The sequence below is a fragment of the Eubalaena glacialis genome, chromosome 16 (assembly GCF_028564815.1).
Source record: "Eubalaena glacialis isolate mEubGla1 chromosome 16, mEubGla1.1.hap2.+ XY, whole genome shotgun sequence".
NCBI lineage: Eukaryota > Metazoa > Chordata > Mammalia > Artiodactyla > Balaenidae > Eubalaena > Eubalaena glacialis.
Genome location: NC_083731.1, coordinates 11,632,746 through 11,652,866, shown reverse-complemented (window position 1 = coordinate 11,652,866; position 20,121 = coordinate 11,632,746). Strand labels below are relative to the sequence as shown.

The 20,121-nt window shown below is 43.2% G+C and overlaps 1 protein-coding gene across 12 annotated transcripts in view; it reads right to left on the bottom strand.

The window, feature by feature from the left end:
• The window catches only part of DOCK9 (dedicator of cytokinesis 9), a 285,850-nt gene extending 277,945 nt beyond the window's left edge, over positions 1–7,905 (bottom strand). For all 12 annotated transcript variants that reach the window (XR_009697557.1, XM_061171127.1, XM_061171131.1 and 9 more), the window contains exon 1: positions 7,699–7,905. Coding sequence is in view for 11 of the 12 variants with exons in the window: in XM_061171127.1 (XP_061027110.1) it covers positions 7,699–7,827 (129 nt within the window). In the remaining variant the exon portion in view is untranslated. The remainder of the gene's footprint in view (positions 1–7,698) is intronic.
• Between the last annotated feature and the right edge of the window lie 12,216 nt (positions 7,906–20,121).

Genomic DNA, 20,121 nt, shown 5'->3' with positions numbered 1-20,121 from the left:
TTAGCCCATACTGACCGATGCAGAAATAGAACGTGATAGATGCAGTGATGATAGGATGAGGAAGGCAAAAGGAGATGAACAGAAGAGGCAAAGGAGGAATTAGAGATTTCAGAGTTGGTGACCATGCAACGATGACTCTCACTACAGAAAACAAGTATGCAAAAAGAACAGCTGCTTTGGGATGAAAAGTGACTGTTTATGTTTCATAGATGCTAAACTTAAGGGACTGGTAGGACAGCCAAGTACACGTCAGGCAAGTTAGCAGAAAAGCAGGTCTGAGCTGGGGGAAAAAATCAAAACTGAGATAATGATTCAGAAATTGCAATGACGGTATGCAGCTCCCTGCAGAGTGAAGGGAAGAGATGAAATGTTATGAGCCAAAGGTGGAGAACGGACTCTTTCGGAAGGGTGGTGAGTGAAGCAAGGGAACAGAGGAGCGGGAGGAGAACCAGAGAAGGGGAGAGGGGTGCTGCGTGGTAACAAATGCTGCAGAAGACAAGTTGAAGGGGTGAGGACGGAGAGGCCACCCCACACTAGGCAGAAGCCAGGCTGCAGGGGCACAACGCAAGGCCACAGAGTGGTTAGTATTAAAGTGGTAACAGAACCCAGGCCCCCAAACTTAACCACAGGCCTCACTGCCTCCCAACACTATAATGGAAGAATTTTCTCAAGTCATTATTCTTCTAAAACTAAACTTAATGGCATCATAAACAATCCAACCCCACAATTCATTTAGACTACTGTTAAGATCTTTAGATAGTTTGCAGTTGGTCAGTATTTTACATTTTCTGCCTTGAACCGTCAGCACTGTGACTTCAGACACTGTCCTTTATGTACATTTCAGTTTAGTCCTTAGGGGGAATTCCTACTGAGCCAAAGAACGGAAGCATGTTAAAGTTCTTGATACATACAGCCCAGCTCAAAAAGTTATACCATGCATGTTACAAAACCCAGGTGACACAATTCTCATAAAATGCCATGCGAATGGGGCCCCTGGAATTGTGGGACGAGGAAGCCCTGCAAACAAAAGTGCCCGGCTCACCCCCATCCATGCAAAACCTTTTCTATCTCTGCAAATTTGCAAATCTATCAAGCAAAATGGCACCTTGTTGTAATTAATGTTTCTTTAATTGTTAGCAAGGCTGAACATTTTTTTCTTCTGTTCTTTATTGGCTAACTGTATTCCTTTCTTTGAGGAATTACCTATTAATGTCCTTTCCCATTTTTCTTCTGGAGTATTTTTCTTTTTTTAATTGATTCGTAAGAACTCTCAATATATTTTTTTAAACTTAACACTATGACAGAGATATAGATATATAAAGAAGACAAATACTGTTTCTAAGCTTACTATTTGACTTAAATTTATGGTACTTGTAACATACAGAACAGAGGTTTGAGTTTGCATGGGGAGGCAGAAGGCAGAGTGGTGAGTAGGAACACATGGTCTGAAGCCACAGTGCCCAGGTTCAAGACACAGATCCCCCACTTGTGACCTTGAGGTGACTTGACCTCCCATGTAAAGACCTAACACATATCCTAGGACACTGTAAGTGCTTAATAAATGCTGGCTCCAGATATATTTAGTCAAGACAAGCAATCTTTTATTATCATAATACAAGCTTACCTTTGTTAAGCACTTAGTATTAAGGATCTTTACATACATTAAACTATTTAATCTTTATTTTAAGAATGCCCTAATAATACCTAACAATCCCAATTCTCAGATGAGCAAACTGAGGCTTAGGTGAAGAAACTTGATCAAAGTCCTCAGCTCATCAATGGCAAGGCCCCGGTTCACCTCCCAAGCCCAGGCCAAACTGCTATTTTCCTTTACTTTCATGCTTTAAAAAAATTCCCCTCCACCCTTACATGATTATTCACCCATGTTTTATGCTGTTTCTTTGATTTATTTCACATGTGACTCTTACATTTAGTTATCACTTATTTCAGTGACACAAGTAAGTCCCCTATATACGAACGAGTTCCATTCCAAGAGTGTGTTCTTAAGTCCAATTTGTTCGTAAGTCCAACAAAGTTAGCTTAGGTACCCAACTAACACAATCAGCTATATAGTACTGTACTGTTAACAGGTTTATAATAGTTTTCACACAAAAAATACATTAAAAAAACCACAAAAAATAAAGAAAACATTTTTAATCTTACAGTACAGTACCTTGAAAAGTACAGTAGTACAGTACAACAGCTGGAATACAGGGGCATGTTCACATCTTTGGAACTTCGCAACTTGAAGGTTCGTATGTAGGGGACTTACTGTATAAGGTGGGACCCCAATACTTTTTTTGCAATATCATTTACTCAATGGTGTACCCACCATGTTTGACTACTGCTCACATGCACCCTAAAGGTTGACACACACAGAGGCCTGTTTTCTGTTCTGGGTCATAGACTTCTCTTTGGGTCCTTAGGCTTGTGTGACACAAAACTGTCATATTATTTACCCCCAAGATTACACTGAGGGGAAGATCTCTCTAAGGAGCGTTTATGATGTGTTCTCAGCCAGTCATTGAAATTGTTCCCCAAATTAGCAACTGTATTTCTCAAAGCTTCTCTCCCTTCCTTCTAAAACTTACCCCTCTCTGCCCAAGCTGCTCTGCTCCTTCTTGGCCTAGCCGGGCATTTTAAGCATGTGCTCAATCTGTATCTCTCATTCTTTTCTGGAGAAAAGTCTCCCTTGTCATTACATCTTCCAGGTCCAGTTCAATTCTTCACAAACACTTTCCCAAGTATATCAGTTCTCTGTTATTTCATCTTCACGTGTTCTCTGAACCAGGCATCTGAACCTTTATATGTGCTCCTGCGTACTGCTATCTTTTTGTTGAAGACTGACCTGTCCACCTGTCCAGACCATAAACCCTTCAGGGCACGGGCCTGCTCCAACACAGCAGCAGGTCCTCAGCACCCAGCAAAAAGTCCTAGCACAGAGCAGGCCCTCAACAAATGTGGATGAAGATTTCACAATTCCGTTCTTCCCTTTTCAAATTCAAGGCATTACTAATGTCCTCCTGTCTCCCAATATTCAAATGGACCAGAAACCAAAGAAATAGAACCTGTTGTTGATTATCTAGTTGGAGATGGGCCTCCACCCTGCTTCCTGTATTCTGGGACATTTCTGTTGTTAGGACTCTACCAGAGGGTGGAGAAAGACAGTGAGGTGAAGCTCAGGCCAGGTCCGTTACCGATTTACTATCCTATCTGATTTAAAATTACAGCCAAAATGAGGTTTTACGTTACCTGAGGATTTCAAAGAACACCACCCCTCGGGTCTCAGGTTACCTCAGATCATACTGGAATCTCACGTTGACTGAACTGGGAGGGCGAGAAGGGCCCCAAGCGTGCACTCCGGGAGATTATCATCCCACACCTCTGTCCATCATCCTCCAGTTACACAAAGAAAAATTTAGTGACGGCCTGACTTGGTTTCATTTCGTTTCATACTGCAGGCTCTCCGATGGCTGTGCAATGGTGTCATCAGCAGGGGCTTGATGTCAAAGGAGAGCCTGAAGCTGAGCACGCTGAGATAAGATCGGCAAGGAAGCCGGCAGCCAGATGACTTGGACATCAATACCCAAGCACGATCGAGCCAGCAAACCCATGCAAAGTGCCCTGTCCCAATATTTACACAAATCTTTCAGAAAAAAATATTTTTAGGCCTCGGGTGGTATACTCCATTAGACCTAGGTCATTATGATGCTATCTTTAATACATCTGAAAGGCCCAATCGCAACTCAACCCTAATCAGGGAATTATTTCTAGTTTTTCTCCTGAGCTTGCATATATTTTGAACATGCTCCCCTCCTGACTATTCTCAATCACGGACAGCTAATTCTGGAATTGTGAGGATTCTTCTTTCATTACCCAAAATCATAAATTACATTTCCTACAGTTAAGAATATTACTAGTAGTACCTCTGCTACTCTTATAAAAGCATCTTAGAATCGAATCCTGTTGGTAAGGAAAGGGACTCTAGAACAATCTAGTACACCTCCTCATTTAACAGAACAGGAGCCCTGAGGTTCAGAGAAGTTAAGCGACAGCCCAGGGTGACTTAAGTAGCTGGCAGAATATCAGCTGGGCACCATCTGAGAGTTTTACCTCTATTGCTCATTTAATCCTCCCAACAACCATATAAAGTAAGTATGATTACTATCTCTACTCTACAGATGAGGAAACCGAGGCACACCAAGGCTAAGTTATATGCCTAAGACTGCACAGCTGGTAAGGGGTAGAGCTGGAATTACAACCCAGGTGCTCTGACTTCAGAGGCCACGCTCTGCACTACTAAACCTCTAGGATTAAAACTCAGGACTCCTGACCCCAGGGAGGGTTCACTCTGTCATTAATAATTCTAAGGCTCATGAAAGAGTAAACCACATTTGAAAAAGCCAGCAAAACTTGTTAGGATACTGATTAGAACAAACTACCATTAAAAGATGTTTCTTAGGCAATCTGGGAAATCTGAATAGTATGTCAACAGATTATTGCAAACTTTAACATAATGGCATTGTAGTAAGAAAATATCCCTATTTTTAATAATACACACTGGGTATTATATAGGGGTGAAATGATGGGAGGCATGGCACTCACAACCACACAAAAAAACGAGGGGGAAAAGGGGACAGTTAAAGCAAGTTTAGCAAAATCTTGATAATTACTGAATCTGGGTGATGGATTATGAAGGTTCGTGATGCTATTCTCTCTGCTTTTTTGTATTTTTTTTTCAAGGTTTTCAAACAAATTAATACACTACCATTTTTAAAGGCCCACACAGGGGCTTCCCTGGTGGCGCAGTGGTTGAGAATCTGCCTGCCAATGCAGGGGACACGGGTTCGAGCCCTGGTCTGGGAAGATCCCACATGCCGCAGAGCGACTGGGCCCGTGAGCCACAACTACTGAGCCTGCGCGTCTGGAGCCTGTGCTCCGCAACAAGAGAGGCCGCGATAGTGAGAGGCCTGCGCACCGCGATGAAGAGTGGCCCCCACTTGCCGCCAACTAGAGAAAGCCCTCGCACAGAAACGAAGACCCAACACAGCCATAAATAAATTAATTAATTAAGTAAGTAAGTAAAAAAAAAAAAAAGACCTTAAAAAAAAATACACTTTAAAAAAAAAAAAAAAAGCCCCACACACCTGAGCTTATGAAAAATGAACCTATCAAACAACAAAAAATTTATGAGTACACCTTACTTTTACACTTTAAAGCTTGTTTTTTAAATGGCAGCCTTTATTACCCACTGAACTATTTAATTCTGTTGTTTCTGATCTCACTAAAAGCCACTCATCAATACTAGAAACACGAGAAGAGCTAGTTAAAGCCATACCCTGTTCGTTTTTCTTTTAGTCCATCTACAGAATTGCTACATTATTCAACTAGTTAAGAGATATTTACTGTGTGTTTACTATGCTGTAAGCATTGTATTAGCGCTGACCCAAGCTGTCAAAAACAGAGCAGAGTACTACTTCCATCCAAGCATGGATTGGTGGACCATGGGATTCCAAACCCCAGCTTGGTTGCTGCTCTGTCTCCTGCAAGGATCAGGGGTACCTTCTTAGATGCTCCTAGAACAAAGCCGAGACAGGTGCACCTGCTGTGGCTTCCTGGCAGACACTGGGGAGCAGCAAGAAACAGCAGGCGGTGGCAGAGTACCTGGCAGGAGGTGAGGGGTGAGGTTGATGGGTAATTTTTAGTATCTGTGAGCTATTGCAAATTGTTCCATCTGCGATGCAGAATCACTGCAGTGTATTTCCCGTTCAGCGGGGGAGCCTTTCAAACGCCCAAGGAGGCCCACCTACGTTCCGGCATTTTGTGTTTGTTTCATCACAAGTTTCATCAGACAAGTGATCACAGACAGACAACACTAAGGGTTGAGACACCAGCCAAACGTCTGGCTGTTCATGCTTAAGGGTGAATAGGGAAAAGAGATGTACTATTAAAGTGTCATGAGGTAGAACACAGCAGCAGTATGTCGCACATGGGAATGGACACTACTAGGTCACTATCAGTAGGCCAGCCTCCAACAGGAAGGGCTGTTGAATTCAAGGACTGTTGCACGTGAGTAACGAGCAGTGCTGTGCTCAGCCTAATGGCTTATCAAACTAGGACCTCCTTTTCAGTCCGGGTCTGTCCGCACTTCGGAAATCATGATTTTATTTACTCTTCTTTTGCCTCAAATCTCTAATGAGGACAGTGCTCCCAGTTAAAAGAACTAAGTTTCCTTCCAGAACAAAAAAGATGCCACAGATGTTTGCGGGCTTTCTCCTTAACATACACACATTGGCAAAAGTCAGGAAGATGCAGGATATACTACTGAGGCCAAAGCAACTGAAGTTATGGAAGAGATCCCAGGTTTTGGTCTACTCTCAACTCCTGCTCTACTCCTTACCATCAAATGATCAACTTCAGTAAAAAGAGAAAAATAAAATCCCTTACTACTGAACAAATTGGCGTTTGAGGAATCTACAGGGAGCTGTCAGAGCAACTGAGAGAAAAATCAAACTGAGCAGACTAGCTATGGAAATCAGTGAAGCTTCGTCTCCAATCTCCACAACCATCATTCATGTCATTCCGTGTCTGACCAGAAAGGGCATCTATCTGCCACCGAAAAGATGAGCCAGGCCCTGTGTTAAGGGACCCAGCACTCTACCCCAACAATAACCCACACACAGCCCCACAAAGCCCAGAGACTCACTTCCAAGGCCAATCTTCCTGGATCGTTCCAACAAACACAAGTCACCCACCCACAAACAAGCTCCCTTCAAGAAAACAAAGGCCAGCGCCAACGCAAGGAGCCGCTAAAAGTTTCCAGCTACCCAGGAAAGCACGCTGCTGCTCAAACATCGCTCCCCTTCCGCACCTTCCAAGTGATGGGGTGTACTGCGTTTCCAAATACAGCAGGACCAGCCCGGGCAGTGGAAAAGCTGATTTAAAACTTCATCTTCCTCACACCCAGAGGCCTATTCTCAAAAGACTTTCTGCTACGACCAGATTAATCACCGGTCTGCTTGCTCCGAATCCCCAAACTTCGTAGTAATTTGCACCCACGCTGAAGTCACCGGGGATTCCTATCAAGACCCTTAACCCTTGATAAGAGGCGGCCAAATCTCAGGATGCCGGCCAGGAGGAGGGAGTGGAGGAGAGAATGCGGAACCCCTTCCCCTCTGGAGCTCAGCCCACCCAAAGGGTCCGCAGGGCCATATCCCACCCTGGGTTGCGGACTGGAAGAGGAAGCCCCCGCCTCCACTCCCCTGCGCCCCTCCAGGCCACAGGTGCCAAGCCCCTCCAGAATAAGGGAGGGCAAGGGGAATGTGGGAGGGAGGGAGGGAGGGGGAAAGGAGAGAGTAATTTTTCAGTCGGCAGAGGGACGTAAAGTTGGGGGGAGGGGGGATGAGGGAGATGGCGATCTCATTCCCAGGAAATTTCCCCGGAGGGAAGGGGCCGCAGTGGGGAGAGGACCCCCTAGACGCAGGGTGGGGGTCTGGGAGCTGCTGCCCCTCCAGGACCTTCCCTTCTCCCCTGTCCAACAACCCCCTCCTTCACCACCTCTTAATCCTGCAGACCCAGTAGGGTCGGCGGCTCCGCCTCCGCCCCGCCGACTTGGAGGAGCGTGAAGGAGGTGGCCGCCCGCCCTCCCGCCCGCCCGCCTCCCTCCCTCCCTCCCTCCCTCCGTGGTCCCGCACTCACCAGGAGCACCGAGCCGCGCACCACCTCCGACACGCTCTGCCGCAGCTCGGCCGCCGTGCCCGGCTTACTCAGCGCCCGGGTGAACTTCCGAGTCTCCGCCGAGGCGGGGAGCAGAGGCGGCTGCGACATCCTCGCCACCAGCGCCGCCGCCGAGCCTGCTCCGGCAGTCCGGCCGGGCCGCGCCGCCGCCAGGTGCGCCCTTGGCGCTCGTCCCGGCCCGCCCGCGGCCCCCGGCGCCGCCGCCCGCTCCCCCCGCCGCTCGCCGCGCGTCCGGGCGGCGCAGCCCGAGCCACGCCCTCCGCTCGGTGTCACGCCCCGAGCCGCCCCCCTAGGATCCCGCGGTCCCCCGCGCTCCAAGCGGCGCCGGGGCTCGCTAGGGGCAATCGTGCTTGTGGCCGCGGTGGCGGCTCCCCCATGCCACCAGCCTCCCTCGGCGCCCGCTCGCCGGGCCGCCTCCTCGGGGCGGGGTGTCCGGCGCGGCGCGGGGCGGGGCGGGCGGAGGAGGGGCCGGCGCGGCGGGACAGCGGGCCCTGCAGGTCGGGCGGCGGGTGACTTACGGCGCGGGAGGCGGGCAGCGGGACGCTGGCAGCGCGCTGGCCCGGGCCCCTGGCGGGGCAGGTAGGGACCCCGGGGGGCGCCTCCTCCCTGGTCCGACTGCTCCCCAGGCCGCACGTCCGAAGACCCGAGGCGAGGGCCGCGCAAGCCGCCGGGAAGGCGCGCGACCCGGCGCCCTCCCGGGTCGCCAAGTCCTCGGAGCCGGTGCCTATAGACTGGGACCCTGGGTTCCTTGCCCGCGAAGCCCCAGTATCTTGGGGACTCCGCGGTCACCGGCAGGGTCGGGGTTCGGTGGCACCACGCCACTCCCCCCCCGGGGCTGCTGAAGGGACGGAGGTTTCAGGAAGGTGGCACTCGAAGAGCACAGGGCCGTTCGGAAGCCCGGGCCGTGCGGAGCGGGACGGAGCGCCCCTGCCCGGGACCCGGCGTGGAGCACCGCGCGCACTCGTGGCGGCGCTTCGTCTCAAAACACTATTCCGCCCCCAGAGGCGTCGCGCGAACGGTGGAAGCCTCTGGAGCCGAAGGGAGGGTCCGGGATGAGTCACGCAGACCCTGGCCCGCAAGGACGAGCTACTGAGTCACCATCAAAACTTCTGAGCCTGACCCAGCTCCTCTGTAAACTTAGGACAATAACCTGCAAGGGGCTGAGGGGACACGACGTGCCCATCTGCCGCGCCTCCGCGGCCGGGCGGGACCGCTGGGCGCGGAGCCCGGGAAACCCAGAAGCGCCGGCCTGCGGGCCCAACATGACCCGGGAGCTGGCGGCTGCTAGCGACAGCCACGACTCTGAGGAACTTCTTCCTCACACCGCCTTTCCGCCTTCCCCATCCCTAACGGGCCCCACCTCTCCTTTTCTCCTCTTTTCTGAGGAAACTCGGAGCAGCCTAACTCTGACCTCGCCGCGGAGAGGGCGCGCGGGGAGAGAGGAATTTGCGTAGCGCCCATGGCGCATGCTCCGTGGTTTGGGCTTGGGCGGGGAGACTGCCTTAAGGGTGGGTCTGCTGATTGGTCGGTCTGCGCAGGCCACGCCCATCGCCTGCTGATAGACAGCTCCTTACCTGCGCGCGCGGTGGCACTGTGGACCCCGCCTTCAGGGGAATCTCCCGTGCCTGTGCTACCCAAGTGCACTGAGGCCTCCTAGCAGACATCAGCTCCGAAGGAGGCCGCCCGTGGCGTCCCACCCTGCCAGAAAGTCAAATACCGTAATCTTAAAGTGGGAAAACTACCAATCTAATGTAGAAAGCAAAACACCACCGTTCAGGACTTAATGGGCAGGTCTGGCCCATAATAAGCCTGGAGTTTAGGCATGCAGTCAGTATTCAATAAATGCTTGCTGGATTGGATTGTTTTCCCAGTGCCCTGGGATGCAGGACGTAGCACTAAGTGAGCCTGACAGGCTGGAAGATAAACAATCATGCGTGCTTATAAAAACAATTACTAAACCATTTCCTTTACTGCGAAATGAGGGAGTGGCCTAGACATGAACCAGGCTGCTTCTGTTCCAGGAGTAGGGCTGGGTGACCCCAACAGGCAGAAGGCGCTGCTTTCACGGGGAGCTTGTGCTGCTTGATATGACCATGCCCATCTCATATATACACCTCTGGGCTACATGGGATATGTGAGTTCGGTTCTTACCTGAACTGTTAGGTGCTAGTCTGAGAATCCTAAATTTTTTCCCTTTGAGCTTCTGACTCCTGAAGAAGTTCCAGATAGCATTAATCTTTACCCCACTGTGTTACCTTAACTCTCTAAACCACATCTACTTCCATAGACTGCAAATAGATTATTTTTGTATTATTAAAAACAACAGAAGTACACAATGTGGGGGTTTTTTTCCTTCATTTCCTTGTTTTGCTTTGTTTTGTTTAAGGAATATATGAACACAGAAAAGAGCACGTATATCTGGAAAGTGAAGAGTTCCCCAAATCTCCTAATTTCACCCACAGAAAAGAGCACATATATCTGGAAAGTGAAAAGTTTACCCATTTCTACTAGTCCTAAATTCTGTGCTTGCTTACTGACTCATTATATTCTAGAATTGGCAGATTTTCATTTAGGAAGCAGGAGATGATGCGTGGTGCTGACAGTAGTCACTGACAATGCCTAAACAAGGACAAGTTCTGACAGAGAAGGAGGTATGGAAATGTGAACTAAGTCCAGGAAGACTGATTTTCCCAGCAACTCAGAGCAGAGCCTCTTCTTCCTGGTGGAGTTAACAAATGGGACATTTAGGTTTAACTTTGAGCAGAAATTTGGTCCTTACACTTTTGGGTTGAATTGTGTCCCCCCAAAAGACATACTGAAGTTCTAACCTCAGTACCCATGAATGTGACCTTATTTGAAAATAGGGTCTTTGCAGATGTTACCAAGTTACAATGAGGTCATATTGGACCAGTATCACTGGTGTCCTTATAAGAAGAGAAGAGACACAGACACAGAGAGAAGGGCCTGTGATGACAAAGGCAGAGACTGGAATGATGCATCTACAAGCTAAGGAACACCAAGGATTGCTGGCACCCACCAGAAGCTGGATGAAACAGGATTCTTCCTTTGAGCCTTTGAGCATTGCCCTGCTGATGCCTTAATTTTGGATTTCTAGCCTCCGGAACTGTTAGAGAATAAATTTCTTGTTCTAAGCGACCCAGTTTGTGGTACAGCAGTCCTCGGAAAGTAATACACTTACCAAAGTCTGGTTTTTTGTTTGTTTGTTTTGTTTTGTTTTGTTTTTTTATCCCCACCAGTGTGGACCTATAATTGTGAGTTCTTACTGCATCAACTCCTGGAGAGAGGCTGTCACACCTTTATAGAAGGAGAAGCATCAGCTCCAGGTGAGGATGCTGCATGGAATGGGGAGGATGGTGTTTAAAGTGTGGTGGAAGATAAACCCACCTACTATAGCTTGAGGGAGTAACCCCGTTTTTGTTTTACCAAAACTGTAGGAAGAAAGCTTTCCTTTTTGCCAAGGATGATACTAGTAGGTAGTGGAGATGAAATATAACTGCAGCCAGTTTTGAAAATTTGCATATAAATGACTGTACAACACTCAAATATTTATAATTCAAGCATTATCTATGTTTTAATGATAACCTCTTAACTGCATCATTTCCTTGTTAGGTTTGCTTTAGGATTTGTATGTGTCTTAATAATACCTAATTAGTTTAAAATCTCTTACAGGTGTATCCTGAAAGAGCACATCTGTTTTTAGCCTAAATAAAAAGTAACCTGTAAAGGGCAGTCAGTCCTGTGTTAGCATCCAGGGAAGGGCAGAGGGAGCTTTCATTCTTTATTTTTGCATTGATTGAATTTTTTTAAAATAAGCATCTTTTAGTTTTGTACTTCATTTTTTTTCCTATGAAAGCTGAACCCTTTATTTTATTAAAAAAAATATGTTGAATCCTTTTGTATACAAGGCATTACTAGGAGTCAAATTTTATAACAATAAAATTCTGAAGTTTCTTACAATCTAATGGTGAAAAGATTTGGGTTTTTTTTTATTTTTGTAAACTATACATAATGTAAAGTTTACTATTTTAACTATTTTTAAGTGTACAGTTCAGTGGCATTAAGTATATTCACATTGTTGTGTAACCATCACCACCATCCATCTCCAGGACTTTCTCATCATCCTAAACTGAAACTCTGTACCTATTCCTTCCCCCTACCCTCAGTACCTGGCAACCACCATTCTATTTTCTGTCTCTTTGAATTTGACTACTCTAAGTACCTCATATAAGTGGAATCATACAATATCTGTCCTTTTGTGTCTAGCTTATTTCACTTAGCATGTGTCAGAATTTTCTACTTTTTTAAGGCTGAACAGTATTCCATTGTGTGTGTGTGTGTGTGTGTGTGTGTGTGTGTATCACTTGTTATTTTTATCAGTTCATCCATCAATGGACACTTGGGTTGTTCCCACCTCTTGGCTATTGTAAATAATGCTGCTGTGCACATGGGTGTGCAAATATCTGTTCTGTCTCTGCTTTCAGTTGTTTTGGGTATATACCTAGAAGTGGAGTTGCTGGATCACATAATAATTTTATGTTTAATTTTTTTTAAGAACTATCATACTGTGCTTCATTGTCTAAATGTTTCTCATAATGCTTGTTTTCTAAAAACACTGGTTGATTAATTTTAGAAAAACCAGCATTTTAAAATTCCACTAGGTAATATGAATAGAAGACACAGCCCTTCAAGGAAGAGCATCTGGGGGAAGGGTATGCAATTAATCTAACAAATCTAATAAGTTTACAGATACCACTTAGGGTTAATGGTACTGGAGGAATATAATCCCCTTTCACTTTTATCTTTTCAGGAGAGATTCCTAGTGGAGATGAAATATGAGGTATTTAAGAGATCATTGAGACCAGGGCTTCTCAAACTTTAGTATGCATAAAAATCACCTGGGGATCTTGTTAAAGTGCAGATTCTGATTCAGAAGATCAGGTGTGTTACCCAAAATCAACAGTTCTAACAAGCTCCCCACTGATGTCAAATTCCTTACCCAAGCAGATGCTGAAGATGCACAGATTTTGAGTAGCAAGCACTTAAACTTCCATTCCCAGCAGTTTGGCAAACTGCAGGCCCTTAAAAGTTCTCCACTTTTAAATTTTAAGGGGAAAGAAGACCAAACACCCAATAGGAAAATGGACAAAATTCATGACCAAACAATTCACAGAAAAGACATAAAATGATCAGTAAACATATGAAAACATGTTTGGCCTCATTTATAATAAAGTAAGTGCAAATTAAAACTACGCTGAGGGCTTCCCTGGTGGCACAGTGGTTAAGAATCCGCCTGCCAATGCAGGGGACACGGGTTTGAGCCCTGGTCCGGGAAGATCCCACATGCCGCGGAGCAACTAAGCCCATGCGCTACAACTACTGAGCCTGCACTCTAGAGCCCACGAGCCGCAAGTAATGAAGCCCACGCACCTAGAGCCCGAGCTGCACAACGAAGAGTAGCCCCCACTTGACGCAACTAGAGAAAGCCGCGCACAGCAACAAAGACCCAATGCAGCCAAAAATAAATAATAGATAAATTTATTAAAAAAAAAAAAAAAACAACTACGCTGATATACAATTTCTCATCAATCAGACTGGGAAAAATTACAAAGCATAACACTACTGGAAAGGCTGTGGAGAAACAGGCACTCACACACATGGCTGATAGAAGTACAAAGTGATATAACCATTATGCAGAGGAATTTGGCAATATCTAATGAAACTATATATGCATTTACCTTTTGAACCAGCAGTCCCACTACTAGGAATTTACTCTGAAAATACACCTCAAATGATAATAAAATACAACACCCAAGGGTATTCATTGCAGCATTACTTGTAATAGTAAAATTTTGGAAAATATCAATATTGGAGACTGGTAAAATATGGTACATACACACAATGAGATATTATTCAACTGTAAAAATGAATGAGAAAGATGTCGATCAACTAATGTGAAATAATTTTCAGGATATATTGTTTAAATAAAACAAAAAGAGTATCTAAAGTATGCTGCCTTTGTGTAAGAAATAAGGGAAAATAAGAAAATATACTAGTATCTGCATGCTTGTTCAAAAACAAACATAAGAAGGATAAAACAGAGATTTGTAAGTTTGGTTACCTTCAAGGGGTCAGTGGGAATAAGGTAGGAAGGAGAGAAGAAATGGGGAAACATGGAGTCAGGGACACTTCTCTGAATATACTTTTTTGTACAATTCTAACTTTTTTTGTTAATGTTTCACATATTTTTAAAAATCTCGACAAAGAGAAAAGAAATAAAATCAACAAGAATGGAGAAAAACCCTAAAATGGAATACAAACAGAAACCAATGGACAGAACTCTATTTCAAATGAATAATATAACCACACTGAAGGGGGGAAATAAAATGAACTAAACCCAGTACCCTTTGAACACAGTGTTTGGAATATATACCATTAGGTTAAAGACAAAAAGAACTCTTAAAAAAAAAAAGAGAGAGATGTGAACAAGTAGGCTTTTTTTTTTTTTTTAAGGTGTATCAGTCAGCAATTCTGAGATGACTTTCTGTGTATTCCAGGATTGAACAAATAAGTAATATATTCTTGATAATGAAAACCAGGTTTTTCACTGTCAGAGAAGGGAATTACAAATATAGAAAAGAGGGTTTTAGAATAAACCCTGTGGTATTGGGTTGGATTTGGAGGTATAGTGTGAACTCATGGGTTTTAATACAGATAGATTAGATAGATGATTGATAAGTAGATGAGAGTAGATAGATACACACATGAGAGTGGGGTGCTACTGGTTCATACTGGCTCCAGATAATCTTTGCTCCATTGTATTGCCTTTGCTCCTTTGTCAAAGATCAGCTGACTATATTTATGGGAGTCAATTTCTGGGCTCTCTATTCTGTTCCACTGATCTCTTTGTCTGTTCTTTTGCCTATATCACACTGTCCTGATTACTACAGTCTAGTATTCAGAATATATACTTTTTTAAAAAAAACACTTATAGGGCTTCCCTGGTGGCGCAGTGGTTAAGAATCCGCCTGCCAATGCAGGGGACACGGGTTTGAGCCCTGGTCCGGGAAGATCCCACATGCCGCGGAGCAACTAAGCCCGTGCACCACAACTACTGAGCCTGCACTCTAGAGCCCGCGAGCCACAACTACTGAAGCCCGCACACCTAGAGCCCGTGCTCCGCAACAAGAGAAGCCACCACAGTGAGAAGCCCGCACACCACAACGAAGAGTAGCCCCTGCTCGCCTCAACTAGAGAAAGCCCATGCGCAGCAACGAAGACCTAACACAGCCAAAAATAAATAAATAAATAAATTTATTTTTTTTAAAAAAACACTTATAGGTAATTTCCTGGCAGTCAGTGGTTAGAACTTGGCACTTTCACTGCGGTTGCCTGGGGTTCAATCCCTGGTCAGGGAACTAAGATCCCACAAGCCAAGCTGTGTGGCATGGCCAAAAATAAATTTTAAAATAAATAAAAGTTTTAAAAAATTAAAAAAACACACCTCAACAATGAAAAGACAACCTAATTAAAAAATGGACAAATGATCTGAATAGATACTTCTTCAAAGATATACAAATGGTCAATAAGCACATGAAAAGATGTTCAGCATCATTAATCATTAGGAAATTGCAAATCAAAACCACAGGGAGGTACCACTTCACACCCACTAGGATGACTATAATCAAAAATACAGACAATAACAAATGTCGGCAAGGATGTGGAGAAATTAGGATCCTCATATATTACTGGTAGAATTATAAAACTTTAAAAAATAGTTTGGCACTTCCTCTAGAAGTTAAACATAGAATTACCATATGACCCAGGAATTCCACTCCTAGGTATGTACCAAAAAGAGTTAAAAACATATATCCACATAAAAATTCATACATAAACGTTTATAGCAGCATTATTCATAATAGCCAAAAAGTGGAAACAACCCAAATGTCCCTCAACTGATGAATGGATAAACAAAATGTGGTATATCCACATGATGGAATATTATTCAGCTATAAAAAGAGAGGTAGAGCTGATTTATGCCACAACAGCTACAAACCTTAAAAACATTATGCTAAGTGAAAGCAGCCAACACAAAAGGTCAAATATTGCATGATCCTGTTTATATGAAATGTCCAGAATAAGTAGATTTGTGGTTGCCAGAAGCTGGGGGGAAGGGAACATGAGGAAGTAACTGGAAGTAACTGCTGTTGGGCATGGGGTTTCTTATTGGTGCAAAAAAAAATGTTCTGGAATTAGATAGTGGTGATGGTTGCACAACTTTGTGAATATACTAAAACCACTGAATGGTACAATTTAAAGGGTGAATATTATGGTATGTGAATTACATTTCAATACAAGAAAAAGAGGATTTATTTTGGGCAAGAAGAAATTTACTCCAAATGAGAGATCTGAGATAGAAGAAAGAATGGTGAACAAATAAACTAATAAATATGTAAGCATATCTAAATAAATACTATATCAGACAAAAATAGTGATGCCTAATTTGTGGAGCTTAAATCAACCTCAAATATCAAACAACTATATATAAAGCAGGATGGTATTTGACAGGACAGTATGTGCAGGTTCTTATATTGTTCATGAGGAAAATACAGATTAGGTTTAGAATTTGTTAAATGTAACTGTCTAGGATGTTCATAGTATATAAATAGAGTGTTTCTCTTCCAAACTAGTAATGTGAAAAAGTAAAAATGGAAAAAAATGATTCAGTAGAAAAGGAAGTAAGAAAAGAGAGGGAGTAAAAATATAGGAAAAGTGCAACAAATGGAAAAAATAAAATAAGCCGGTAAAAAGAAATCCCAATATATTAGTAACAACAATAATTATAAATGGACTTATACTCCCAGTAAAAGACCAAGATTGACAACATGAATTAAGAAGCAAAAACCATATATATGCTGTTTATAAGAGATACACCTAAATCATAAAAAAAAGAAAGGTGGAATATAGAAGGATAGAAAAAATTTATACTAGGCAAATACTAACCAAAATAAAGTTTAGCATAGCTATATTATGATCAAAGTAAAGAGATTTAGGGCAAAAATCATTACAGAGTTAAAGAGATTTACTAAAGAATAACTTAAAGTTCAAAACTTCAATTCCCCAGGAGGATATAACAATTCTAAACTTGTATGCACCTAACAGTATCTGCCTCAAAATATATAAAGACATGGGCCATTCAGGACTTTTCATAAAAATAATATTTCCCCAAAATTATTGAATATCTTTTTTTCCTGAGGCTTCACATTCAGATTATACTTTAAAACTCTCTAGATAAGAGTCAAGTGTTAACAAAGAGTTGAAAATATTCTAAACTCTATTTCTTAAAAAGATTATGAAATGTCTCAATATACTCTGAAAGAGGATGTCAACAAAATGGAATTTTTTAAGCCATAAAAGAACACTTAAAAGGACATCATTCAATACCCTTTCAAATATGAAATCATTATGTAATATCCAGTTGTCTCCTACATTTCTTATAATCATTAGTACTTATAATTGAACTGTATTAGACTATAGCATAGAGCATCATTTCAGGTTTGAACTATCCTTTTTATAGTAAATAGTTACTTTGCTACAAGACTAATAATAAAGTAGGAGGAGAATATTAAATTAAATTAGCTGGAAAAAAAGACATCAGTTTTTAAATTAGCATTTGTTACCAGCCATATTCATTCTATCCACCTTTCTTTAAAGGGCAGCACCAACAGTTTGCCACCATTTTTCTAGGAAAAGGAATACAAATTGCATTTTTTTAATGTTGCAGAGATCCTTTCAAGAGGTGAATATAGGGACTTCCCTGGTGGTGCAATGGTTAAGAATCCGCCTGCCAATGCAGGGGACATGGGTTTGAGCCCGGGAAGATCCCACATGCCGCGGAGCAACTAAGCCCGCATGCCACAGCTACTGAGCCGGCATGCCATAACTACTGAAGCCTGTGCACCTAGAGCCCATGCTCCGCAACAAGAGAAGCCACTGCAATGAGAAGCCTGCACACCGCAACGAAGAGTAGCTCCCGCTCGACGCAACTAAAGAAAGCCAGCATGCAGCAACGAACACCCAACGCAGCCGTAAATAAATAAATAAATTTTTAAAAAATAAATAATGATAAAATGTTTCAAGAAATTGTTGTCAGAGCTGTTTACTATGCACCCAGAGAGGGTTCAGATTGCGAGATGAAACTCCCTACCCCAAGGCTAAGGAGATATTTTCATCACCAAGTTCTCTTTTTGAATTAGCCTCAGATTTTCCCTCCCTTTTAACTGCTCATCACCAGCAGTTGTGCTCTAGTTTGTGAACACCATTCATAAACTACAAAGGTTGACTGACACCAAAAAGGCAAATGATGTTTGTTCATCTCATTTTTCGTTTTGTAATGTGCAGTTCAGAATTTTGTTAATATTCTTTGTAGCAGTTTGTATTACAAAGTCTAAGCTTGTTGTGTCATCATTTAATAAAAGAGAGCTGGCAACTGATGTGGAGTGAAAATTGTCTAATATCACTGAATCTCAACAACCTGTTATTATTTCTATACTAGATGTAATCAAATAATGACCATATATAATCACAGTGAACACATAATCATAATTGTTTGGTTTAAAAGTGCTGTTGTTGAAACGATTCTGACCTTATCAAATGAATTCCCACAATATTCCTGCAAGATAAGTGAGTTAAAGTTCATGTCACAGATGAGCTACAGAAACACAAATAGAGATGTACTCCTAGATAACTTATCTCTCCAAACATGCTCCAATGGGACTTGTGTATCAAGAATGTATCTGAGGAAGTAACTAGAGCTTTCTCCTCAATTATTTCCATTGTAGGTAAGGCTTTTCAATGAGCCAATAAAGCAGAAATTAGGCAGGAATTCTGCATGATTTTAAAATGTCTACCTGGTTAAAACTGACTAGCTGAAATATGACCTAAAAGCCAGTTTCCTTTGGAAAAGATTTATTTAGCAAAATTTACACAATTTTTCTAGGAAATATAGTAATAAGAATACAAACACAGAGTTTAAACAGATAGGGGGATACAGTCGACAATGAAAGAAATGAGAATCAGGGGTAAAAATTGAGCTTAGAAAAGGGTTATGCTTCTTAAAAATATAAAATTTCTCATAGCAGAAAAATGTTGATCTCTAAATGCCTTTTTCCAGGCTTAGGCTCCAGAAGAATGTGGGCCAGGATGAATGGCAGAGGAACAGGGCCAAAGAGAATCTGTGGTTAGCACAAAGAGGACTGGCGTGGCCTCCCCTACATTGTTCCTGGTGGAAACCTTAAGGCAGAATCCCTTTCCACTTGGGAAAAAGGTCCAGTGTCTAAAAGGGCAATGATTCTGTTGAGGACTGGCTATGTAATTTGCCATAATCTACATGATCTGTTCAGGACTGCCTACGTAATTTTCAGAGCCCCGTGGAAAATGAAAATGTGGGGCTTCTTATTCGAGAAGAATTTGAAGAGCCCAAAGGCCCTTCTAAGTAAGCTCAGGCCTGGAGGTCCCCTTCACCATCAGCCATTAATGCTTTATATGATCCCAAGGTGGTAGGGAGGTGCTCAGGGTTACAAGGTAATGGCTATTTATCAGCCAGTAAGGACATAGTTTTCAGTGTTTTAGCAACAGGTCCTGTAGTACCAGCTTTATCAGCTTTAACATCAACCAGACACAGAAAGAGCATCACCATTGAGTCTATATGGGAATGTTACAGACCTACCTTAAAGTTTTCAACAGATTGTAGAATGAACAAGTAAGCAGAACACATCCTCTTGACTAACGGGCTAGAAATCTATGTATATACAGTAAACTCTAAAACAAGTAAATAATAAACCCCAAAAGATGGGATCTATGATCACCCAAAAGCAAATCTGAGTAAACTGATACCAAGGACTTCAAGAGAAAGAAAAGGTGAAAACAATACTCTACAGAAGCCGTGAGCAGCAGCACTCAAAGGCTAAGCTGTGTTCTGACCATGACCATGGACGTGGCCACGAACAGGAGAACTAATACGGAGATGCTGTGTGAAAGCTTACCCAGCAAAACCAAGTCCCAGCCATGACTTAAAAAATACATTAAGGGCTTCACACCCATTCAAATAGCTATTATCCAAAAAACAGAAAATAAAAAGTATTGGCAAGGATGTGGAGAAATTGCACTGTTGGTGGAGGGTTGCAGCTGCTTCCACACTGTGGAAAACATTATGGTGTTTCCTTGAAAATTAAAAAGAGAACTACCATATCCAGCAATTCCACACCTGGGCATATATCCAAAAGAATTGAAAACAGGGTTTGGAAGAGATATTTGTACACCCATGTTCACAGCAGTGTTATTTACAATAGCCAAGAGGTGGAAACA